The following is a 26,310-nucleotide window of genomic DNA, read 5'->3' on the forward strand; positions in this document are numbered from 1 at the left end:
ACTCATGTTTTGAGAAGGCAGGAGTGTTTGCGCTCCTCGCGCTTTTACGCACAGATCGCGTGCTTGCGCATCTGAAGTTTCTAAAGAGGAGGATGAGGTTCAACCCCAAAACTATAGAATTTTAAACTTATGATGTAACGGGGGAGTTTTGGACTGCCCTCAGTCTCCACCAATGGAAATATGGGCAGGGTTCAACACCCATTTTGGGGGGTTCTGTATAAAGCCGGTCTATGAACCGACTATGCACATATTTACCTATTTATCTCATCCCCAGCCACTGGAGCTCGATTTGTTATAATAAGAAACTTAATAAGGTATTTATGTTACATTATAAGTTCTATGTCTTGCTTATAGCTTAAACTAGCATATGCATTCGTGTTTTTGTTCATTTAGTGTCTAAAATAAAAATCTTTATTGTGGCATAGAGCTATATGTTTTGCATATTTTTAAACAATAGAAAAATATATTTCCACATTAATTTTTGTGTTACTTTTTTAAATATTTTAGAATATAAGATATTTTGTCTAATTCTACAGTTCTATATTAATCTGATTATTTAGACTAGTGTTTTTCGTATGTAGCCTAATGTAATTTATTTGCCTGCACTTTTAATATTTGCATTGCGGTGTTTGTCTTATTTATGCAAGTAAATTTCTTTCAGAATTATCTCACGCAAACCGTTTTTTAACTTTTGCAGTTAGATATTTTCTTAAAGACTAACTTTCTTAAAGACTTTTCTTAAAAACTCTAAAAGCTTATATATATATATATATATATATATATATATATATATATGCGGGGTGTCATATAGCCTACTGATCCTAATGTAAAGCACAAATGCTGTTGCTATGGTTACCGCCTCAGGTAGTTTGTTCGCGCGAGTCTATTAGTCGAGGCTTCTGCTTATTAATTAACTTTTAAAAATCCAACTCTTTGTTTTTGACGTCGGTCTAAAAAAAAAAAAAAAAATCAATGACAACAAAAAATATTGTGTTAGTCAACATATTTACATTTTTACATTTTTTACATTTACATTTAGCAGACGCTTTTATCCAAAGCGACTTACATTGCATTCAAGTTACAGTTTTTTTTTACATTTTTTTACATTTTTTACAGTTTTCATAACATATACTCTATCAATGTCATCTTTTTCATTCTCTAGACATCATCTCTTTCAGAAGTGCATAGGCCAAGAAAATGTCTTTTGTGGTGAAAATGAACGGAGCTCAGAACAATGGCATCAACGGGAACTTCATCAACGGGAACGGTGTGCATCATGTGAGTGTGCGGACTCATGTGAGTGTGAACCCTGCCAAACTGAAGAGCCTCAAGCAGAGATGGAACGTCAGACCCTCAGAGATGTCCAAAAAAACACTCAACCCCATCCGAGCCATAGTGGACGGGATGAAACTCACTCCCAACCCCGAGAAACCCATGATTGCTCTATCCATTGGTAAGTTATGCATCAAATAACCTACTTATATGCAAAAAATATAACACAAAATGTTATGATCCAATATTTGTAACAGCTGGGCTATAATCTATTAATTAAACACTTAAAACCTTTAAACAAATGAAAAAAAAAATTTTAGTGTATCATAGCTGTAGCTAAAAAGTAATGGCTTTTTTTTTTTTTTTTTTATCCTTGTCTGATTCATCGTAAGTAGGCTATTATTTGCACTATGCTTTTTGCTGAGAGATTAAATTTAAATATTTGTTTTGGACTTGATTTTCCCCCAGGTGACCCAACTGTGTTTGGGAACTTGCCAACAGATGACACTGTTTTACAGGCAATGAAGGAGGCCATAGACTCACACAAATACAATGGCTATGCTCCCTCAGTTGGTAAGTCTTAGGCATTCATTTTCTGCTTCATCAAAAAATGAATGCTGAAATTTTAAGATAACTTAATTGCCTCATTTGGTATAAAACGATTAAATAGTCCCACCTTGCATTTGCATTCTGATAAAATGTGTATGATTTTCTACTCATGAAAATAATCCATATTTGAAATAACATTGACAGGTTACCAAAAGAGCAGAGAAGCTGTTGCAAACTTCTACAGCTGTCCAGAAGCTCCACTGGAAGGCAAAGTGCGTCACATCCATCATTTATAATTTTTTTTTTTTTTTACATAATGCTTTTGTAAGTTGATGAAGAGTAAAAAAAAAAAATTCTTAAATCTGTAGGATGTGATCTTGGCCAGTGGCTGTAGCCAGGCTATAGAGTTGGCCATCAGCGTGTTGTGTAACCCAGGGGACAATATCTTAGTTCCACGTCCTGGATTCTCCCTCTATAAGACACTGGCAGTGTCTATGGGCATCCAAGTCAAGCACTATAATCTGCTGGTGAGTAAATAAATCACACTGATAGCATGAGTATGTAAATCAAAAAGACAAAGTCCATCACCTCAGCTTAGCATGGAGTCAGAAAACAAAATAAAAAGTGCAAAATACAAGTAGAGAATTAGAACAGCCTTTCTGTTTACAATAAGGAAAAATATGGAAAGTGAGATGAGAGGGGGTGGGATGGGGCGGGTTTGGGGGCATAAAAGACTAGTGGATGGTTTGTGGAGTGGATAGGGAAAATTGCTGCGTCATTCTTAAAATATATGGTCCACATCTGGGATTGATAAATAGAAACAACCATAAACACGCACATGCAAATAACAGAAAAATACAGCTAAGTTTTTTGTACAGTATAAAGATAAGTATTATAGATCCTAAGATAGGAATAATTTTATTTGCAGACAATATAAAGATGCTTTTTAATTGAATTTAATATAGTTTGAATCTTCTTAAGCACTTATATAATCCCTTTTTCCAGTTCTGCTGTAAGTTTCTACAATACCTCTTGACTGTATCATGCCTAAGATTTTTTTTTTTCAAACTTTTCGAAATATATATTATGTTATGTTTTTAATCCTTTAGCCGGAGAAGTCCTGGGAGATTGATCTTCAGCACCTGGAGAGTCTGATCGATGACAAAACAGCCTGTCTGATTGTCAACAACCCATCCAATCCGTGCGGCTCTGTATTCTCCAGAGAACACCAGCATAAGATTCTATCCGGTGAATGTTTACTCAGATGATATATCAGGTTTATTCACAGAAATTCCAGGATATTAATCTGATAATATTCTATGTGATCTAGTGGCGTCAAGAAACTGTATCCCTATCCTTGCTGATGAGATCTACGGAGACATGGTGAGCTCACACTGAGTACAGGAACACTTGCATTTACTATCTAAGAACTGATTATTTTCCAAGCTCTGTCCACTTTCAACTAACTTTAATGAGGCACTCAAAGGTCAAGTAGACCACAGATCTTCTCACAGTGGACTTTTATGGAGGTCACACTATACGCTCACCAATGACCCCTGTTAAATGACTTAACTGAGTCTGGCTTACTTGCAAGATACTTTTCAACCTTTTAGAACATTCCTAAAATTAGAGGTTCTTTATTGGCGTCTATGGTTCCATGAAGAACCTTTAACATGCATGGAACATTTCCATTGCACAAATGGTCTTTATAGCAGAAATAAGGTTCTTCATATGTTCTTCACATTTACAAAATAGTTATTTTGAGAAGTGGTCACTGAAAGGTTCTCTGAGAAACCCATAATGGTTCTTTATTAGAGCCCCCTCCACCACCCCTTTTTTTGGAACTACATTACAGTGTATTGCAATTGTAGGGAGCATCTTTCTGTTTGGTGGCGTGTGTTTCCCTGGCTCAGCTCAGCCTCGTTTAGCAGTGGAAACCACATCAACACTGGAGGAATTAGAGTTGCGTGTGGTGAATGGATGTTGGAAAGCATTCTGGGTTTTAGGTCATGAAGGACAGTGAAGATAGAGCAGGAGACAATGGGTCCACAACTCTGGACAGTAGTTGCCAAGAGAGAACTTATTTTGTAATGTGGAAAATGGTGTTTTTTTCCCCCAACTTTTCAACTATGGTCGGCGGTCTGAAGTGTTTGTAACCCAATAAATCAGTTGGGGTTGTAAGCCGACAGTGAGTGGCTGGAGCGCACCTCAATGACTTTGCACTTTTCATCACATGTGTTTGTGGTTAGCACATGCGTGAAGCTTGACGTATTTGAGGCGATAGAGAAGGTAGGGAGAGGAGTGGCCCCCTCGTTTCATTGCAGGTAGAATGTTGACTGGCTGGATGTGTTTTTGAGCTCCATCTGGTACAATATTGAGCACCCCATGTGGCCTCGCTGTCTGGACCCTGTTAAAAACAACAGCAACAAAACATACTTCCACGTTTGAGCTTGTGAAATAGGGCCAGCACCGCAAATTGCAGTATCTAAGCCAATGGGAGATGGGGCGGATCCATCGACCCGACATGAAGCCATAATCGTAATTAGAGCCAGGCGGACGACCACAAAACAGCTACTAGCAAGGGACTCTCTCTCTCTCTCTCTCTCTTGCTACCCTTATAACTTTCTTAGTCCCCCATTCCTAAACTTCCATAAGGCTCCTCCTTCCAACAGGACGGTAACAGCATGCAGAACGTTCTAGAATGCAGCTAACATACTGTTATCTTTACAATCATCTACTGGCCAGAAAAAAAAATACTGTTCAAATGTTTGGGGTCAGTAAGATTTTAAAAAAGAAATAATGCATTCAATTGATTAAATATTATTACAAAAAAATATATAATGAGTACCAAATAAGCATATAAGAATGATTTCTGAAGGGTCATGTGGCACTGATTAAGACTGGAGTAATGGCTGCTGTAAATTGAAATTGCATTTTAAATATAATGAATTGTAATAATATTTTACAATATTGTTGTTTTAAATGTATTTTTTATCAAATAAATGTAGCCTTGGTGAGCAAATTTCTTTGAAAAACATTTTAAAAAACTTACAGACTCCAAACCTTTAAATGAATATCATCCATCTTGCATCTTATATAGATTATTATATTATAAATATGTTTCAAGAAAAATGTTGCTATTTACAGTCTTGTAATGAGTGGGCTGAGTGTATCTGTTGTTCTGCAGGTATTCCCGGGCTGTGATTTTCAGCATTTGGCACCTCTCAGCAGTGACGTGCCCATCCTGTCCTGTGGTGGTCTTGCCAAGCGCTGGTTGGTTCCTGGCTGGAGGATGGGCTGGATCCTCATCCATGATCGTAATGACATATTTGGAACCGGAGTAAGTATTAGCCTCTCACCTGTAACAGAAAACGAAAAATATGCACAAAAAACAACATACCAATAACGCTAATGTTCACTCTAGATTCGGGAGGGACTTGTGAAACTAAGCCAGCGCATTTTGGGACCCTGTACTGTGGTCCAGGGAGCATTAGAGAGCATTTTGAATGACACGCCACCAGAGTTCTACCAAGGCACCATTAGTTTCCTCAAGGTAAGAAGAGAAGAGCTTCAGAGAGAAAATTCAACATCTGACTCTGACAATAACACAATTTTTATGTCCCTCTTCAGTCAAACTCAGAGATATGTTACTCAGAGTTGTCAACTGTTCCCGGGCTAAATCCGGTGATGCCAGCAGGAGCCATGTACATTATGGTGAGTGGAATTTTGTGTTTTATAAGATAAAAATGAAGCAACATTGTTTATAAGCTTAAACTAAAGGGGTAGTTTAACCAAAAGTTAAAATTCTGTCATCATTTACTCTTCTTTATTGTTGAACTCCAAAATGACAAAAAAAAACTCCTTCTTTCTGCCATCAGTTGTTTTTTTTAGTAAAAAGTATGAAGTCAAAACAATTTTTTTTTCGAAAGAAACATATGCATGAATAAACTGTTAACAATAAGATCAATGATATGCATTTAGAAAATAAATAGGATGAATTTTCATTTCATCCTGACTTTAAACTTTGTGACTAGATTGAGTCAGCACCTGTTGACCGGTGCAGTTTGAGTCATAAACAACTGGATCAAAGGTTTTAATGAAAAGATCAGATTAAAGATGATTTATTTTTCTGCATTTTTATTTCTATATGACATGAGTGTGAGTAAATATGTCAGAATGAACTATCTCTTAAAATCCCCTGATAGACACTTAATCGTACTTGGCACGTTTCCTCATCAGGATGTCCATATTCGGAATGAGCATGTTTGCAAAAAGTGCAAAGTTGCAAGTTAGCAGAGGGTAAATGTATTTAATGCTGGCTCATCCTCAGGTGGGGATCGAGATGGAACACTTCCCAGATTTCCAGAATGATGTGGAGTTCACTGAACGGCTGGTCACTGAGCAGTCTGTGTTCTGTTTGCCCGCTACGGTGAATTACTCATCTCCCTTATCTTACCTTACCTTATACACTGTAAAAAAGTTATAAGTTGACTTTACTTAAAAAAACTGAGGAAACCCGTTGCCTTAATATTTTTAAGTAAATAATAATAATTTAAAAAAAAGTTAAGTGAACTTGACAATTCACTTAAGTGATAATTTGACTTAACTTAAAAAAAATTGAGGAACCCCTTTGCCTTAAAATTTTTATGTAAATGATAATTTAAAAAAAATAAGTTAAGTGAATTGTCAAGTTCACTTAACTTTTTTTTTTTTATTAAAAATATTAAGGCAACGGGTTTCCTCAGTTTTTTTAAGTAAAGTCAACTTATAACTTTTTTACAGTGTACTGACTATTTGTCACAAAGATTGGTTGCATCCATTCTGATACCTATGTTGTTTCTTTCTGTAGGCATTTGAATATCCAAACTTCTTCCGAATTGTGGTAACCGTCCCAGAGGAGATGATGATTGAAGCATGCATTCGGATCAGAGAATTCTGTGCACGTCACTATCGACCTAGGAGCCAAGACAGCCACGAATTGGACCAGTGAAAGAAACGGACAGAGAACGAAAGGTCGAAGGAGGAAAGGAAAGGTCAAAGAGCAGAACAAAGTTGTGTATGTAGCTGAAGAATGAATCAAAGTGTTATAAGAGAGGACACAGTTATGTGCATTACATGTGACATGCCTTCCCTTTCAGGAAACCCACAGTTCTATGCAAACATCATATTTATATTTTTATATGTATTATGGCTAGTATTATATAGGGAAGGGGTGGGAGGGTAGTTTGAGGGTTATTAAATGAATATACAATTTTTTTCATTATTGTGAAATATTGTAGTCTTTTTTTTCTTACACTGTAACAGACATTGTTGCAAGTTTGGGAAGACTTGTGACCAAACCATGAAGCCATTTCATATGTATCCTGCATGATGTGAAGTATTTATCCAATATGTGACGTTTTAGGAATAGAATATTTTGTATTGCATGTGTTTAATTTGCATGCCCAACCACTTTGACATATATATGACATCTAAAAAAATTTTACATTTTTTTTTAGAATTTTGTTCTCAGTTGTTACACCTCAAAAACTATTTAAATAAAATTGCATCTCAATATTTCTTTAAGGACCAATGTGTATTATTATTATTATTAGAAATAATTCTACAGAAGGGGGAGGAGGGAAATGTAGGTGGATTTCACCTCCCGAAAAAAAGAGGAAAAGGACTTCTTTTTACCAATGTGACTCTCTCAAACTGCAAAAATCAGACACAGTAGCAAGAAAAAAAATGCATGGTTGGCAAAGAAAAAATGTATGTCTGGACTTGATTCTGTCTATTCAGTTATTGATTGGATGATCGCTAAAATATTTCTTGCCCTCACGCAGGTAAACACATCATCAGATATGTCGTTGCATGAGTCAGGGAAAGTTATTTTGATGGATTGCGATGGATTAATAATTTATTATAAACACTGAGAGGTGAAATGGTTTTCTCTGATCAGGGCCGTCCCTGGCTGACGCAGGGCCCCGGTGCAAGGTAGGTAGCGGGGCCCCCCTCGGTCCGTTCATGATCACATTCCAGATGTTAAATCAACAGATATGTGATGCATTTTATTTATCATAAACTGATTTTCAATAATCATAAGATTAATCTGATTGCATTCTGTCTCGAATGCATTTCAGAAGGCATTTACACCTAGTCTTTCCATGACCTGCTCCTATCTGATCAACTAAATTAAGCGTATAGAGTTAGTTCTGACAGGTCACATGAGTCAAGTTTGCATCGGCTGACTCTCAGCTGATCACATCTTCCTATAGGAATACAGCACCTATCACAGCATTCTTATATAAGCTCTATTCAGTATTATTCAGCAGCTTTTTTGCTTGCTCAGTAGCAAATCCCCAACTCCTCCTTTCGCAAACAGTCAGCACTTGGCTTTCTGATATTCCTCATTGAATCAGACTCCTTTTATCTTGAATAATGTGTTACGCTTAAATATCATTAAGTACATAATGACATCTGCTTTGTTCTGTTCTGTTTACCCTTGTCACAAGAGCCTTGGGGGTTATTATCGTTGCTCTCCCTGCTCATTCATGACAGGCATGACATGAGTTTTTGCCCAGAACAGAACTATACCGCCAAACTAAACTGCTAAGTGTCAATCATTTTGACAATAGTGGTCCTGACAGAACTCTTGACTGATTTAGACAGGTTTTAAACGCTTTTCTGTCACTGTGCTGCTCTCTAGTGTTTGATGCATGAATACATAAAACAAAGAGGGTACCTCGAAGGCAAATCTTTGCTCTTTTCATACCTTCCTATACCTTGTTAAATGGCAAGGTTAGAGGTAAAAACTTACATATATTTTTTAACATTTTAATTTAGCTCAATCAGCTTTGAGGGTACTTCCTGATTTGCACACACACACTTCTCGAGGAAGTAACACAGGGTCACATGAGCTCTAAAGGTCACATTGACAACTGTGCCAACAGCCTGTAGTTTCAGGAAACATACATACGGGAACAATAGTGGTAAATGAACTGCACCCACATACACATACACACACACACACAGACACACTCCTTGTCAAATTCAATGATTAACTGCAAAGATAAAGAGAAGGCAAGTCTGCTTAGACTGCACAGAAGAAGATTGGAGCTAGAAATACAGAGGCATAGGAAAACGACAGGAAAGACAAGTCAATCCACTTAGCTGCTACTCATTTTACATTGCACAAATCTTTCTTACATGGAGGAGAGCACTGGACAACCTAGGAAGATTGAACTAAACGATGGCACATACATGCCACTACTGGGACTTGGAACATGGAAGCCGGAGGTAGCATTACATTTCTACAGTGGCATCATACTAACTTATATACATAGCCTACACATGTAGGGTACATTCAGAAAAATCTGGACACTTTTTAACATTCAGATTTACTTGAACAGGGGTATGGGAAACTTTAGGAGCTAAAGTCCGAAGTTTCATGGCACAAATGCTAGCAGTGATTTTGTATGTTGGTTTCAATGATTGTAATAATAAAATGCAAAAATAATAGGCTATTTGATAACAGGTTTCTATTGTAACAACTTGCCCTATATTGTAGACCCAATACTAAAACTTGAACTACAATGAAAATGAAAACAGAAAATCTCAATTATACTCAAAAAATTCTGATATATTATGTATTAATTACTCATGTTTCCCTTTTTTAAGACTCAGGACTCTTGTCATTTTTAATAGTGTAATAATGTCATAATCTTAGTAATGCTTTAATGATTTGCTACATGGTGAACAGACCATTGGCCCAGATATGTGTCAGAGGGCAGTTGAGGCAGCGATCGCTGCTGGATTTCGGCATGTAGACACAGCCTACTGCTACCGGGTTGAGGTGGAGGTGGGGAAGGCTATCCAGTCCATGATACAGCAGGGCATCATCAGACGCCAAGACATGTTTATAGTCAGCAAAGTGAGTTCGAGTTATGTTGGTGCACTAAGATTAAATCAATGTGTGTTCATTTAAAAGGAGCAAAACATCATGCAACAATGATGCTTCTCTTTTCCAGCTGTGGTGTACCCATCATGCTCCTGAAGACATTCCTGTTTGCTTAAATAAATCTCTAAATGACCTTCAGATTGACTACCTGGACCTATACCTAATACACTTTCCAGTAGGACTGAAGGTAATACAAGAAACAATTTTTTTTTTTTTTTGGATAAATAATTATTTGGAATGAACATTATTTGAATTATAAATACAATTATTTGAATATTATTTTGATTATTTATAATAAAATACTTCTATTACTGAGGCTTTTCTTGTAGCCTCAGTATCAGTTACCATTTTTAATCTGTGAAATGATTCGTAGATCACGTTCAAGTATACTAATTGTTCCCTACTTTACAATAACTTACAGAAAGTGGGTGATGAGCTTTTCCCAGAAAAGGATGGAAAGGTCCTCACAACTGACATAGACTATGTCGATGTGTGGAAGGTAACTTAATGCTAACCGCTAACACTAATAATAACAAAACAATGTTTTCAAGGTTTTTAGAGTGTACTGCCATCTGTTTCAGGGAATGGAAGCGCTGAAAGCCACAGGAAAGGTGAAAAGTATCGGTGTGTCTAACTTCACAATTGAGCAACTGGAGAGATTGCTATCTGTGGCCAAAATCCCACCCGCTGTCAATCAGGTGCATGAACTGTACTGTGATTAGATTTTACATCTGACAAGGTATAGATCAAATTAGGTTTGAGTAACCTATTGAGAGGAATATATATCTCACAATATTAGCATGAGAAATATTCAATCAGTTGATATTAACAACGTTGTTAATAGTTATTTGTATATCTACAGGTGGAGCTCCATCCTTACCTGGTTCAGTCTGATCTGATTAAGTATTGTAAATCCAAAAACATTGCTTTAACAGCCTACAGTGCATTTGGCTCACCTGGAAGACCTTTAGAATAGTAAGTTCAAACTATATACCTGAGTTCAAGTATGTTTTCAACTAGAATCAGCTCTTAATCTTATCAAAGCAATAAGAAGGTGGGGAATGATAGATGAGTTATTTATGCTATTTCCTTGTCTCTGCAGTCAAAGAGGAGATATGGATCCCATGATATTACTGCAAGATCCTGTCGTTGGGGATATTGCCAAAAAGCACAAACGGACCCCTGCGCAGGTCATACTTTTCTCAGTACGAGTATTTTGCATCATTTACTTTTCTCCTTTTGGGTTGTAATTTTGCATTTGATTGTTCTGCAGGTTCTGTTGCGGTATCACGTTCAGCAGGGCATTGCTGTGATCCCAAGAGCATGAAACCCCACCACATTTTAGAGAACACCAAGGTAAACTTCTAAATATTCCATCTATATTTCTATATTATTAGTATTTTTCTCCTAATGATGTCAGTTGTTATCTTGTGGTTTCATTCTGGTACACTGTTAGACATTTCAAAGGGTTTTTACAGTAACTTACTGGCAACAAGTTACTGTAATTAAGATTTACAGTAGCAAACTGTATTTGATTTATCAGTATACTACTGTAATTCATTCATTTTAATATAGATTTTATAATTTTTATATAGAATTCATTTTATTTTTACTCTACATAGGTACTACTGGCATTCAATTAAAACAGACACAATAATTATAAAATATATGCACACTTCATAAGAAACCATTTTACTGCATAATTTTCAAGAAATGGGGCATTATTGCATTTTGAGGACTATAAAGAGATAATTTCTAATAAGTACTCAAAATGAATGGTCAGTTTTTATATGAGACGTCCCATACTATATGCACACCTCATATGAAACCATTTTACTGCAGCGTTTTCAAGATATGGGACATTATTCGATTTAGAGGGGTATACAGACCCCATTTCTAATAAGTAGAAAAAACCAATAGTCAGTTCTTATACGAGACTTCCCATACTATATGCACACCTCATATTAATCATTTTTACTACACGGTTTTGAAGAAATATTGCATTATTCTACTTCAGAGGGCTTCTAATTAGTTGAAGAAAAAAACGATCAGTTCATATATAAGACATCTCATGTTCTGTTGAAAATAGAAACTTGTTTAGACGTTTGTTTCTGCAGATTGAATGTTAACTGTGTTTGGACAATTAAAACAATTGGGCACGAAAAGCACACATTGACATGAATAATCTGCATATGAATCTCAACAATGGTGACAATCAACAAAATATTCAGATAAACATCTTTGAACATCACAAAGCAAGCTTCTAAAAAGTCACATCAAAAATAACAACAATTAAAGCAAATAATAAGAATAAAAGAAAATACTAAGACAATTCAGATGCATAATTTATTCATGTTGCAATGCATTCTGGGATCCATGAATGAGTTTTGATTGGTGCACCCAGAATGCACTGCAGCATGAAGCTTTTTGTTTACAGTCACCATCGAGATTCATATGCTGATTCTTGATGAATGTTTGTATCTCAGTTGCACAGATGTTCAAAATGCTTTGTGCAAAATGTTTTTTTTTTAAATTATTATTATTAAATCCAACAAATTATTCGATTAAAACAAAAACACTAAATTAATTTAACATCAAACATAATCACAGATTTACACAATTTTTTTTTTTTTTTTTAAACAGATCACTAATCAGCCAAAACCAACTGATCATGTTTTTTTTCTGGCTTTTTTTTTTGTCATAAGAGTGTTTTGTAAACAGATTTATAACAGCCAAAAAAAAAACTAATGTTATAAATTCAGTATAAGTTCAGTATTCAAATCACATGTGAAAATTGACTTGGTGTAAATGTAGCAGTCAAGTTTTAATAAATATATATATATATATATATATATATATATATATATGTATTGCATTCATTTTAACTAGTTAAGAATAGCATATCTATGACACAAATCATGTGATTTATGACACATTAGTGTGTTAAATTTTAACACACTGCCTGTGTTAAGAAAACATTTTACTGTATCATTTTTAAAGAGCATGCTATTTTTTTTTCAATTATAGAATTATAAAACTGTACATTTATGCTTTCTAATAAGTAAAAAACAAAAAACAAATCAACAACCAATTCTTATAAGGGACCTCCCATACTATCTGCACCCTTTATGGGACATTATTTTATGGGACAAACATTTTACTGTAGCAATTTGGAGTTCAAAGTCGGCTAATTCTTCCAAAGTACCTCCTACTATTTCAGCACACCTAATGAGAAGTACTGTGGCAGTTTGAAGTTGCATACATTCAAATACAAAAATTCTTAAAGACAGTACATTATTTCTCCAATTTTGAGGCTTATAGAAACATCAGTTTAAATATGTAGATAAAAATAATGGCCTTTGCATGCAAGGCACCTCCTACTCTATCAGCACAGCTAAAATGAAGTCACACACTGTCAGAACTGTCACACTATACACACTGTCGGAACACCTAATATGGAGTCTTTGCTCTGTAGCAGTTTGGAGCATGGATGGATCATAGAGTATGCCCAGTCTTGCTTCTGGAGATCTCACTAAAAGTTCAGCTCTAAACCTAATCGAATTATGAGTCAGGAACATTAGATAGTTACAGGCAGGTTTGTTGGAGCAGGACTGACACTGAACTCTGCAGGAAGGTATCTACTGAAACAGGATTGGATACCCCTCATGTATTATGTGCCTTTTAAAAAATAGTCAGTGGTTCTATTTATTTGTTTAAATAGCAATTTGTTGTATTTGTTGTATTCAGATGCATGCTATGTCCAGTACACATAGCCTTCTAAATCGAATGATGTGCCATATCTCGAAAACGCTGCAGTAAAATGGTTTCATATGAGGCATGCATATAGTATGGGATGACCCGTATAAGAACTGACCATTCATTTTGTGTACTTATTAGAAATGAGGTCTTTATAGCCCTCTAAAATGTAATAATGTACCATTTCTTGAAAACGCTGCAGTAAAATGGTTTCATATGAGGTGTGCATATAGTATGGGACGTCCCCTATAAAAATGGACTATTCATTTTTTCTACTTATTAGAAATGGGGTCTTTAAAGCCCTCTAAAATGCAATAATGTTCCATATATCAAAAACGCTGCAGTAAAATGGTTTCATATGAGGCATGCATATAGTATGGGATGACCCGTATAAGAACTGACCATTCATTTTGTGTACTTATTAGAAATGAGGTCTTTAAAGCCCTCTAAAATGTAATAATGTACCATTTCTTGAAAACGCTGCAGTAAAATGGTTTCATATGAGGTGTGCATATAGTATGGGACGTCCTCTATAAGAACTGACCGTTCATTTCTTCTACTTATTAGAAACGGGGTCTTAATACCCCCCTAATTCGAAAATGTCGCATAACTTGAAAACGCTGCAGTAAAATGGTTTCATATGAGGTGTGCATATAGTATGGGACGTACCGTATAAGAACTGAGCAATCATTTTGTGTACTTATTAGAAATGAGGTCTTCATAGCCCTCTAAAATGTAATAATGTACCATATCTTGAAAAAGCTGCAGTAAAATGGTTTCATATGAGGTGTGCATATAGTATGGGACGTCCCATATAAGAACTGGCCATTCATTTCTTCTACTTATTAGAAATGGGGTCTTTATAGCTCTCTAAAATGTAATAATGTACCTTATCTTGAAAAAGCTGCAGTAAAATGGTTTCAAATCAGGTGTGCATATAGTATGGGACGTCCCATATAAGAACTGGCCATTCATTTCTTCTACTTATTAGAAATGGGGTCTTTATAGCGCTCTAAAATCTAATAATGTACCATATCTTGAAAAAGCTGCAGTAAAACGGTTTCATGAGAGGCGTGCATATAGTATGGAACGTCCCATATAAGAACTGACCATTCATTTTGTGTACTTATTAGAAATGAGGTCTTTATAGCCCTCTAAAATGTAATAATGTACCTTATCTTGAAAAAGCTGCAGTAAAATGGTTTCATATGAGGTGTGCATATAGTATGGGATGTCCCATATAAGAACTGACCAATAATTTCTTCTACTTATTAGAAATGGGGTCTTTAAAGCCCTCTAAAATGCAATAATGTCCCATATCTCAAAAATGCTGCAGTAAAATGGTTTCATATCAGGTGTGTGTATAGTGTGGGATGTCCTCTATAAGAACTGACCGTTCATTTCTTCTGCTTATTAGAAACGGGGTCTTAATAGCCCCCTAATGTAATAATGTACCTTATCTTGAAAAAGCTGCAGTAAAATGGTCTCATATGAGGTGTGCATGTAGTATCAGACGTCCCATATAAGAACTGACCAATCATTTCTTCTACTTATTAGAAATGGGGTCTTTAAAGCCCTCTAAAATGCAATAATGTCCCATATCTCAAAAACACTGCAGTAAAATGGTTTCATATCAGGTGTGTGTATAGTGTGGGATGTCCTCATATAAGAACTGACCATTCATTTCTGTCTACTTATTAGAAATGAGGTCTTTATAGCCCTCTAAAATGTAATAATGTACTATATCTTGAAAAAGCTGCAGTAAAATGGTTTCATATGAGGTGTGTATATAGTATGGGACGTCCCCTATAAAAATGGACTATTAATTTCTTCTACTTATTAGAAATGGGGTCTTAATACCCTCTAAATTGAATAATGTCCCATATCTCAAAAATGCTGCAGTAAAATGGTTTCATATCAGGTGTGCATATAGTGTGGGATGTCCTCTATAAGAATGGACTATTCATTTCTTCTACTTATTAGAAATGGGGTCTTTAAAGCCCTCTAAAATGTAATAATGTCCCATATCTCAAAAAGCTGCAGTAAAATGGTTTCATATGAGGTGTGTATATAGTATGGGATGTCCCCTATAAAATGGACTATTAATTTCTTCTACTTATTAGAAATGGGGTCTTAATACCCCTCTAAATTGAATAATGTCCCATATCTCGAAAACGCTTCAGTAAAATGGTTTCATATCAGGTGTGCATATAGTATGGGACGTCCCCTATAAGAATGGACTATTAATTTCTTCTACTTATTAGAAATGGGGTCTTTAAAGCCCTCTAAAATGCAATAATGTCCCATATCTCAAAAACACTGCAGTAAAATGGTTTCATATGAGGTGTGAATATAGTATGGAACGCCCCATATAAGAACTGACCAATCATTTTGTGTACTTATTAGAAATGGGGTCTTTATAGCTGTCTAAAATGTAATAATGTCCCATATATCAAAAACGCTGCAGTAAAATGGTTTCATATGAGGTGTGAATATAGTGTGGGATGTCCTCTATAAGAACTGACCGTTCATTTCTTCTACTTATTAGAAACGGGGTCTTAATACCCCTCCAAATCGATTAATGTCCCATATCTTATTTTCTACGAATCTTGCAATGATTTGAAAGGTAGAAGAATATAGTAGGCTTAAAACAGAAACGTCAAACAGACCAATAAAAACACGAATATGAAAGCAGATGTACAAAAAACAAAAAAAAAGAGGGCTATCTAGACCTCATCCCCAAAAATGTAATTATATATCTCAATTCTGGGTGTCTAGAATGAAAAGCGCTCTGAAAGCGCGTTCCCTCTGTGTTAGTCCTGCAATTACCGTAATCACTGTTTCTGACACGAAAGCGATGTAACACATGCATTGTAGTCAGTCCCAAGCTGCTGCGGCGTTGTAGACACGGTATAGGGCAAATTGTGTCAATCCAAATGTATGAAATGAGGAAAATAAAACGACCTCAGTATAATGGCGCCAAAAAGACCGTTACAGTAGTATACAGCAATTTAAAAAAATACAGTAAGTCTCTGTATGTGGGGTCTGACGTCACAGAAAATTCCCATGATGCAAAGGGTATTACAGTTATTTACTGTAAAGGGAATTTTCAGTATTATACTGGGTGATATACAGTAAATAACTGTGGAAATTACAGAAATGTCTAACAGTGTATATACTAAAGCAAAATATTAATGAGATAGAATTTTCACCCAAAAATGAAAATTCTGTCATCATTTACTCACCCTCCACTTGTTCCAATCCTGTATGAGTTTCTTTCTTCTGTTGAACACAAAATAATATAATTTGAAGAATGTTGGGAACCAAACAGTTGACAGTAGCCATTGTTTTCCACAGTATTTTTTTCCCATGCAATGGTTACCATCAAATGTTTTGAGTAAATGAAGACAGAATTTTCATTTTGGGTGAACTGCCCCTTTTAAGTGACAAACGGTAGGCTTTATAATACACATTTTCCTGTCACATTTTGATCAAAATAATAACTGTTAGCTATCACTTTTATTTGTCTGGGTGCAGATCTTTGATTTCTCTCTGGATGAAGAGGATATGAATGCTCTCGTGTCTCTGAATCGAGGCTGGAAATCCTGCGTCATAACACAGTAAGAGTATATTTTTAAATCACATGTAAAACAGCATGCAATATGTAATAATACACACATCATATTTACAGTGTTGCATGTTTATAGTTTATTTCTAATATTTTGATTATTTTATGTAAAAGCGTCATAACTTGTGATAGACCAATCATGAGAAATCATGAAAGAGATATTAAAACGCACTGATATTCCTTACAATCCATTTGGAAATACAAGGTCTTTTTAAATGTATTGCATTGTAGGATACATTTTCGCAAATGTAGTATATAATGAGGGAATTTCGTTCATAATGTGAACAGTATACTTACTACTACATACTGCTAGCAGTTAACAACTGTTGTTGCTCCTCAGATTGGAATCGCATCCCTTCTACCCCTTCAAGTGAAATGCTGTTAGTCTTGGATGACCAAGACGTTCAACTCACCTAGAAAAAAATGTCCAAGCACTTTTGGAGGCCGGAGTAAAGAATACACTTTTTCGATTGATATTTTTGAGCTAACAGATGTCATTATTGTAACTTAATTTGGTTAAAATAAAGCATTAAGGCATACACTACTGTTCTGAGCCAGTAAGATTTTTCTTTTTGAAAGAAGTTTCGGTAACACTTTAGAATACTGTTTCTTACTTACTGCATAACTAATAAGGAATTACTGAAGAACATTAACACTTAATTCACTACTGTTAACTACTAAGGAAGATGTGTTAACTAATCAGTATGTAATACAGTTTTATGATTGTGTTAAGTAACAGTTAGCTAATCAATAACTAATATATTCTGTCATACCTCCTGAAGAACTACTATTGATTATCTACTATTTAAGGTTCAAGAAAAATAACTATGAAGTAAACATTTAAAAGCAATTCAAGTGTAATCAACCGTAATCAAGTCTCCAGTTTCCTCGGTGCTGGATCTCTTGCGGGAGCTGGGTTCAGGGAAACTGCAGACCACCACTCTGTGTTTCACTCATAGCTGGAATATGCTGTGACTGACTCCGTAACCTGCCCATAAACAAACAGTGTACAGCTCTGAGAACATATTTTAACATCCAAAGTATTTAGATTTAGTATCTTTAAAAATAAAATAATTTGTTTTATGCAAAGGATCAGGCATTTCCATCACGTAAAATGAAATAGGCATGTGCAACTGACATTGCATACCTGTTGTTTTGCATAACACAAATTGATTTACAGCACAGTAATGATTTTGTAGATGAAATAAAATGTACACAAACCTGTATTTCGCCAAAGAAATGCACCAATTCAGCGGTGCGGCAACTTCCCTCTCCTGAAGAGGATGAATGTATAGGGGAGGGGGGGCTGTTAGGCGTTAACACAACACAAAAACTACCCAAGACTAAAAAATAAAAAAAGAAATATGACCCAACAGCTTCATCCCAGTGTTTCAGTAAATAAATAAACAAACAAACCACCATTTTACAGAGTGTACTGTATCTGTAGTAAGTTGGATAGTTATGACAAGACAGTGGAGTTGGGGTTCCTTTCCAAAGCAGATTTCCTACAGAACATGCGCACAAAGCAATTATTATTATTATTGCAATTATAGTCCTTTTGGGTGTGCAGCAAATAAAATGCATATTTCATTTCCATTACAGGCTAATAATAGTAGTAGTGGACTGTAACAAAGTTGCTACTGTAGTAAGTAATTTTGAAAATGAATGGGCCTACTTATAATTTTACTGGAGTAATATTTTATTGGGGTATCTGTACTTACTCAAGTACTTGATTTGTGGACCACAGCCTGATTATTATAGTGACTATTTGCGTATAACTGTTCAGTAGTAGTTATTTTTCTTGAACCTTAACTAGTAGATAATTAATAGTAGTTCTTCAAGAGGTATGACAGAATACATTAGTTATTGATTAGCTAACTGTTACTTAACACAATCATAAAATTGTCACAAGTATTACATACTGATTAGTTAACACATCTTCCTTAGTAGTTAACAGTAGTGAGTTAAGTGTTAGTTCTTCAATAATTCCTTATTAGTTATGCAGTAAGTAAGAAACAGTATTCTAAAGTGTTACCGAAGTTTCTTATGCTCACCAAGGCTGCATTTATTTGATCACAAATACAGTAATATTGTGAAATATTATTACAATTTAAAATAACTGTTTTCTATTTGAATATATTTTGAAATGTAGTATATTCCTGTGATGGCAAAGCTGAATTTTCAGCATCATTACTCCAGTTTTCAGTGTCACATGATCCTTCAGAAATAATTCTAATTTGCTGATTTGCTGCTCAAGAAAGATTTATTATTATTAGCAATGTTGAAAACAGTTATGCTGCTTAATGTGTTTGTGGAAATAATGATTTTTTTTTTTTTTAATCAGGATTCTTTGATTAATAGAAAATTTAAACAGAAACCTTTTGTACATACCTATGTGAATGCATTTATTGTCACTTTTGATCAATTTAATCTATCCTGGCTAAATAAAAGTATTAATTTATTATTACAAAAACACTTTTGAATGGTACTGTAATTCATAAAATCAAAATATAACCCCAAAACACAAAACACTGCAAACAGCCATGTAAAATTGTTACTTCAGGATGTTTTAATTGTAACTCAGAACATGCTCTAAGCCACCAGGACATCTATGAAAACTCCAAAAAAGTTTGTAACAAAAACTACAAAATTAATGTGTGCTTTTCAACTCAATTCATAGTCTAACATCTCACAGTATTTCCTGCTGACCTCTTTTTAAAAGGATCTGAGAAGCAGCCAATGGCATCAGGCTTATGACAGCCTACATTCAGAAAGTAATTTCTCTCATAAAGGTGTTCTTCAGATCTCCAGACAATCACCTGAGTTGCTCTTGGCTGGAATTCTGTTTGTCTCTCTCTTTGTTATGACCCTCTATATTGTTGGTTTGTTGTGGTCTGACAAGGCACACACACGCCGAGGCTCCGGCTATGTGCTTTGGTAGATTTGGACCTAAGACCCACTGGCCCTTGTCTGGAACAAACACTTGAGTGCCCTGAGAAAAGTCCATGGCCTCCCAAGTGTACCCTCCCAATACATAGATCTTTCCATCCAAGACCGCCACCCCTGCCTCACTGTTAGGGTACCTGAGAGGGGCTATCTTGGTCCATTGATCAGTCTGCGGGTCAAAGGCTTCCACCCCCAACACGTCAAAACGCTCCATGCTGTCCTCATGGTCATCACTGCCCCCGATGACAAAGATCCTGTCATCCAGAGACGCCATAGAGTGCCAGCCTCGAGCCAAGATCATGGCCTGTCGCTCTATCCATGTGTCCGCAGTTTTGGGGTCATAACTTAGCATGTCACGTCTGTATGGGCCAATCTGGTAATCATGGCCCCCTGAGATGTAGACAATGCCCTTATGAATAGTGCCCGCATGACCATATGTGAATCTATGAAAGAAGAAATGTTTTGGGTATAATAAGTTTTACTAATAATAAAACTTCACACATACACACAGCGGTAAAATAAGTATTGAACACGTCACCATTTTTCTCAGTAAATATATTTCTAAAGGTGCTGTTGACATGAAATTTTCACCAGGTGTCAGTAACAATCCAAGTAATCCATACATACAAAGAAAGCAAAACAAATAAGTTCAGAAATGAAGTTCTGTGTAATAAAGTGGAATGACACAGGGAAAAAGACACATGGGAGGTGCAAAAAGGCATGGATAGCCAAGACACCAGCTGAAATCTATCAGTAATTAGAAAGCAATCCTGCCCCTCGTCAGTGGAAATTAATATTAGTTGGTTCAGTCCCAACTGATGGCCTATAAAAAGGTGTCTCATGACCAACGTGTCACACAAGAAACATTTCATGATGGGTAAAAGCAAAGAGCTTTCTCAAGACCTTCGCAACCTTATTGTTGCAAAACATACTGATGGCATTGGTTACAGAAGGATTTCTATACTTCTGAATGTTCCAGTGAGCACTGTTAGGGCCATAATCCAGAAGTGGAAAAAACATAATTTCACCATAAACCGGCCACAACCAGGTGCTCCTTCGCAAGATTTTTGACAGAGGAGTGAAAAAAATTATCAGAAGAGTTGTCCAAGAGCCAAGGATCACTTGTGGAGAGCTTCAGAAAGACCTGGAATTAGCATGTACAATTGTTTCAAAGAAAACAATAAGTACTGCACTCAACCGCCGTGGCCTGTATGCACGCTCACCACGCAAGGCTCTATTGCTAAAGAAAAAGCTTGTTGAAGCTCATTTAAAGTTTGCTGCACAACATTTAGACAAGCCTGTGAAATACTGGGAGAATATAGTCTGGTCAGATGAGACAAAAATTCTCAAAAAATGGAGGTAAAATGGCACTGCACATCACCCCAAAACATCATGGTGTAGCACTGGCAAAATTCATATAGTTGAAGGAAGGATGAATGGAAAAATGTACCAAGACATTCTTGATAAAAATCTGCTGCCATCTACCAGGATGATGAAGATGAAATGAGGGTGGACATTTCAGCAAGACAATGATCCCAAACACACAGCCAAGGAAACTCTCAATTGGTTTCAGAGGAAGAAAGTAAAGCTGCTAGATGGCCAGCCAATCACCTGACTTGAATCCAATAGAAAATCTATGGAAAGAACTAAAGATCAGAGTTCATAGAAGAGGCCCATGGAACCTTCAAGGTTTGAAGACTGTTTGTGTGGAAGAATGGGACAAAATTACACCTGAGTAATGCATACGACTAGTTTCTCCATTCAGGAGGCTTCTTGAAGCTGTCATTACCAAAAAAGGCTTCTGTACAAAGTATTAAATCAATTTCAGTAAGCATGTTCAATACTTTTTCCCCGGGTCATTCCATTTTATTACACAGAACTTAATTTCTGAGCTTATTTGTATTTTTTTCTTTGTATGTATGGATTACTTGGGTTGTTACCGACACCTGGTGAAAATTTCATGTCAACAGCACCTTTAGAAATATATTTACTGAGAAAAATGGTGATGTATTCAATACTTATTCTACCCGCTGTATATATATATATATATATTGAGTCTGAGGCTGTTCAGCTCCAAAAACAAAAAAGCACCATAAAAGTAGTTAATATGAGAAACGGGAAGAAAAATTACATTTGACAGTTTTTTTTATTGAACATGAAAAAAGATTTCCACTTCTATGGTATTTTTGTGGTTATTTTTGTGGCAATACCCCATTTTATCTACAGAATTAAACAACATGAGAGTGATTGTGATGCTATTCATTTGTGATAAAAGCACACTACAATTTCAAATTTTGTGTCAAATTTTTTAAATACGTTTCTTATGCTCAACAAAGCTGCATATAACTGATGAACAAGTAATATTTTAAAAATATTACAATTTCTATTTTATTATATTTTAAAATGTAGCCTAATTTTAATTTCCAGTCTTCAGTGTCACATGATCTATCAGAAATCATTCTAGTATGCTGATTTGGTACTCAAGAAACATTCATTATTATTCTCAATGAGTTGTGCTGCTTAGTATTTTTGTGAAAATCATGATAAGTTTGTATCAGGACTCTTTGATGAATAGAAAATTCAAAAGAGCAGATTTTATATATAGATATATATATATATATATATATTTTTTTTTTTTTTTTTTGTTTGTTTGTTTCTTTTTGTTTTTTGTTTTGTATATTATAAATGGCAATTTAACACACCCTTGCTGAATAAAACTACTAATTTTGTTCAAAAAATAAAATTTGATGACCCCAAACTTTTGAACAGCAGTGTACAATGAGGATTCAAAATAAATTTTCACATAAACTGGTGCAATCTTGCGAAAACATCATCAAAAACAAATAACAAACCTGGGCAATCCTGCAACATAGGTCCAGTAGTCCTCAGCAGGATTGTACACTTCTACAGAAGACAAAGCACCACTATCATTGCGTCCCCCTACAGCTATAAGACAGTCTCCCATGGTTCCCAGATAGAAATCCACACGCCGCTGGTTCATAGGGGCACTCTGCAGATCAACAGATCACTTGGATTAACACTCAAACTACGGCACAAATCTCTACTTCTCTCATGCTTGGCAATATTAAGGAAAATTACAAATAAAAATTAAAACTATAAAAAAGTAAATCTGAATTATGCAAATTTGATATTTTCATTTAACCAGTTATTTTTTAATGCGAAAGGAAGCTATTTTCTATGAATGTGCAAGACTTCTGACTCATTAGCTGCTATAGGTAAATACTAGTGAAGTAAGAAGTGCAGTAACCATTAAAACTAACTGTATCATTAAAATATTATATTAATATTATATGATACCAGTTTGCAATACAAAGCAGCTTGAAGGACTGTTTTTATACAGGTAAAATAATTGCATTTTATCCCATAAATATACACATTTTACTGTAAAGCACTGATCTTGAGTTTGGATAAAATTAATGAATGGATGGATGAATATATAAAAATGAAATAAAATAAATTAAAATAAAATCAGTGATCAGATGCAACCATTTAGTCATAGTCTGGATCCCTGCTGTTAAAACTTCAATGTCACTGTTATTTTAGTATCATCATAGTTCTTATTATTTTTTAAATTGTTTTATATTATCTTTTTTTATTTTCTATTTTCATTTTAACTAAAATATAAAATTATATATTATACATAATTATTTAATTATATATATTTAAATGTTCATACTTCACTTTCAGTGTTAGTTTATTACACCAAGTTAAACTACATTAAATGTTGCCTTGGTAGTTTTTAATATTTTATTTTATTTCATTTTTTATGGTTTTAATTTTAGTTTCAGTTAAAGTTTTAGCTAACTATCACAATTCTGTCACTGACTCATCAAACTATCAAGAGTGAAGCATATTACCTTAATCCACAAGTTGCTTCGGGGGTCATATCGATACAGCAAGTTGCTTGCAGAATCTCCCCCGTTGTCCCGTGAGGAGCTTCCACCTGCAGTGAAGATAAATCCCCCCAAAACAGCAACACAGTGGTGGCTCCTCTGAGCTGGCAGCTGAGTCTCGACGACCCACTTTCCTGCTTCTTCATCCAGCCAGCACACCTCGGCACTCAACTCCTCTCCGCGTTCAGACACCTCTCCTCCCACCAACAGCAGACGCTCCACACCTCCTCGAAGGCCTGTGCGTGTTGTCTGCAGTACAGGTTGTGCGCTGACTCTCGTGTGGTAGCCCACGGCCTCCTCCACTAGCGGCTCACAGCCTGCGTCCGGGGGCAGGAGGGAACGCATGGTCGGCAATATGCGCACTATGAGGTCATCCGGTGGAATGAGAGCAAAACGAATTTTGGAGAGAAGCTGCTGTGCAAACGCAAGACGTTCAGGTCTTTGACTCAACCATTGCAAGGCGACCTGCAGAAGAGCTTGCTCGTTCTCATGCTGCACCTGCTCATCTGCAAGGTAAGCACAAAGCTTGGGCATCCGCACATCTTGGAGGAACTCGGAGGTGACGGAAAGCGTGGCGAAATGCTCCAGAATGAAGCGGTCTATGAAGGCGTCCAGCCGGTCCAGGCTGTAGAGGAAGGCAAGCTCCTGCAGGTACAAGTAATTGTCCTCACGTACCTCTTTCTCCAGATACTGGCAACAGAAATCCACAGCTCGCCACACCTGCAGCAAGTGAGCAGTTTCCAGGACGTAGTCAATGTTTCCACCATCTAGAGGTAACTCGCCGCTGTACAGGAAGTCTACTACTGCTTTAACACCAACATACGAGGCTCCCACAAGCTCTACTTCTGCTTCATGCTCCTCTCGCATCCCCAAGGTGAACATTGCCTGGAAGTAGGGGCTGGATACTGCAAGCAAAGCCCGATGTGCGGCGATCCGCTGGTCATCAGCCACCAGAACAACATCACACAGCTGGCCATGCTGTCTTTGCTCATTTAAACCTCGAAGGAGGTAGTTAGCCTGGTCTGCCCATCGATACACCTGTTATACACGAGAGTTAGTTAGTACATGATAGTTTCAAGACACTTGATACAGAATTTTTAAAAGGTGCTATAGATATTAAATGTGTGTGTTTTTTTTTAAATCATCCAGTTGTAAGAGTGGTTTTGAACTTTATACTGACACATCAGTCAGGGTGTATGAGGTTTGTTAGCTGGTCATGTCATGTCAACATGGGTGCGCGACCCACTCCATGCAGAATAAAATGTTTAGCAGACTGATATAACTGGATGTGACTGGACACAATTTTAATTTGTTAAAAGTTCTATTAATTTATTATTTATTATTAAACCTTTTTAATGTACCTTTAAATTAATGTAAAAATAAAAGTGTTATTTTTTGTAACACAATTATTGAGTATGTAACAATAAATGTTTATATTACAAAATGAATTAAAATTATTATTGAAAAAAAATATTGCATTTTAGTATTCATTAACATTTTTAATTGGATTTTATTTTAATATTTTACATTTCTGTCATTTTTGTGCTTATGATTTTTTATTAGTTTTGGGGGGTTTTCATGTTTCTGTTCAGCTTAATTTATTTTTATTTCAGTTTCATTTTTTTTTTTTTGTTAGTTTCCATTTGAGTTTTTAAAAGTGTATTTTTAATCTAATATTAATTTTTTTATTTTAGCTTTATTTCATTTATCGAAAATGTTTTAATATTTAATAATATTTAATATTTTAATAGTTTCACTATTTAAATTAATTTGTTAACAATAACAACACTGTTATGCAAACCTTTGAAGATTCACTTATTCTGTGAGGACGTGAAAGACGAGATTGCTTCCCCATGTCCATTGTGTCATCTGCCATAAGACTATCTGCAAAATATCATAATCATATTTAATTATCGAAAGTAATTAAAAGTAACAACATATAATACACGAGTATATAACGTTCAGAATAGGAACAGACAGAGCACAACATCTGAAAATGAGCACAAAAGGAAGGGGCATTAACACAATAATTCCTGACTACGTTTCATTGATATTCAATATAACTGGACATATTTTATCGATACAGCTGTGACAACAGCCGTACAGTAAAATATAGATAATATTTTACCATTTTTCCATTCTTTATCCGTCTTAATTACTAGTTAAATGGCCGTGAGTGACTATAAACAAGTTATTTTGTCCGTGGCACAGTGAAGCTCAGTTCTCACTTCCGTGTTGCGATTCATTTCAAATTAAAAGTCACTTTTTTTTAGCTCAAATTCAGAGTTTAGCGTAGTAGTAGTAGT

General features: G+C 35.6%; 3 protein-coding genes across 4 annotated transcripts; 2 read left to right on the plus strand and 1 right to left on the minus strand.

The window, feature by feature from the left end:
• The first annotated feature begins 173 nt into the window (after positions 1-173).
• On the plus strand, positions 174-7,381 carry tat (tyrosine aminotransferase). Of its 2 annotated transcripts, none has more exons than XM_058751301.1 (12): positions 174-314; positions 1,179-1,453; positions 1,741-1,845; positions 2,026-2,093; positions 2,190-2,348; positions 2,931-3,069; positions 3,152-3,204; positions 5,009-5,161; positions 5,246-5,374; positions 5,452-5,535; positions 6,152-6,250; positions 6,671-7,381. In XM_058751301.1, the coding sequence occupies exons 2-12, from the start codon at positions 1,198-1,200 to the stop codon at positions 6,809-6,811; spliced, it is 1,386 nt and encodes a 461-aa protein (XP_058607284.1). In that variant the 5' UTR covers positions 174-314; positions 1,179-1,197; the 3' UTR covers positions 6,812-7,381. The 2 variants fall into 2 exon arrangements, with proteins under 2 accessions (XP_058607284.1, XP_058607283.1); XM_058751300.1 differs by having other exon boundaries at positions 198-314; positions 1,163-1,453.
• Positions 7,382-8,753: 1,372 nt separating this feature from the next.
• On the plus strand, positions 8,754-17,689 carry zgc:56622 (uncharacterized protein LOC326033 homolog). Its single transcript, XM_058751607.1, is given in 11 exon segments — positions 8,754-9,099; positions 9,563-9,733; positions 9,831-9,947; positions 10,182-10,259; positions 10,342-10,458; positions 10,623-10,735; positions 10,863-10,950; positions 11,034-11,070; positions 11,073-11,116; positions 17,054-17,136; positions 17,485-17,689. Coding segments are annotated over 11 exon segments (972 nt in total). The 5' UTR covers positions 8,754-9,009; the 3' UTR covers positions 17,519-17,689.
• A 2,001-nt stretch (positions 17,690-19,690) lies between these two features.
• klhl36 (kelch-like family member 36) lies at positions 19,691-26,244 on the minus strand. The gene is made up of 5 exons (XM_058751700.1): positions 26,133-26,244; positions 25,806-25,888; positions 23,969-25,042; positions 22,943-23,100; positions 19,691-20,533 (listed from the first exon to the last, which is right to left on the minus strand). Exons 2-5 carry the CDS (start codon positions 25,878-25,880, stop codon positions 19,960-19,962), a joined length of 1,881 nt encoding a protein of 626 aa, XP_058607683.1. The 5' UTR covers positions 25,881-25,888; positions 26,133-26,244; the 3' UTR covers positions 19,691-19,959.
• Positions 26,245-26,310: the final 66 nt, after the last annotated feature.

Source organism: Onychostoma macrolepis, chromosome 18, assembly GCF_012432095.1.
Source record: "Onychostoma macrolepis isolate SWU-2019 chromosome 18, ASM1243209v1, whole genome shotgun sequence".
In the NCBI taxonomy this organism is placed as follows: Eukaryota; Metazoa; Chordata; class Actinopteri; order Cypriniformes; family Cyprinidae; genus Onychostoma; species Onychostoma macrolepis.

Bases quoted from the DNA above. Each gene is read 5' to 3' on its own strand.
- tat (XM_058751301.1), top strand. From the start codon at position 1,198: ATGTCTTTTGTGGTGAAAATGAACGGAGCTCAGAACAATGGCATCAAC. The intron at 2,094-2,189 runs GTGCGTCACATC...TTAAATCTGTAG, and splicing joins AAGCTCCACTGGAAGGCAAA to GATGTGATCTTGGCCAGTGG. The intron at 5,162-5,245 runs GTAAGTATTAGC...TGTTCACTCTAG, and splicing joins ATGACATATTTGGAACCGGA to ATTCGGGAGGGACTTGTGAA.
- klhl36 (XM_058751700.1), bottom strand. From the start codon at position 25,880: ATGGCAGATGACACAATGGACATGGGGAAGCAATCTCGTCTTTCACGT. The intron at 25,043-25,805 runs GTTTGCATAACA...CGTGTATAACAG, and splicing joins GAATAAGTGAATCTTCAAAG to GTGTATCGATGGGCAGACCA. The intron at 23,101-23,968 runs GTAATATGCTTC...GTTGATCTGCAG, and splicing joins GAAGCAACTTGTGGATTAAG to AGTGCCCCTATGAACCAGCG.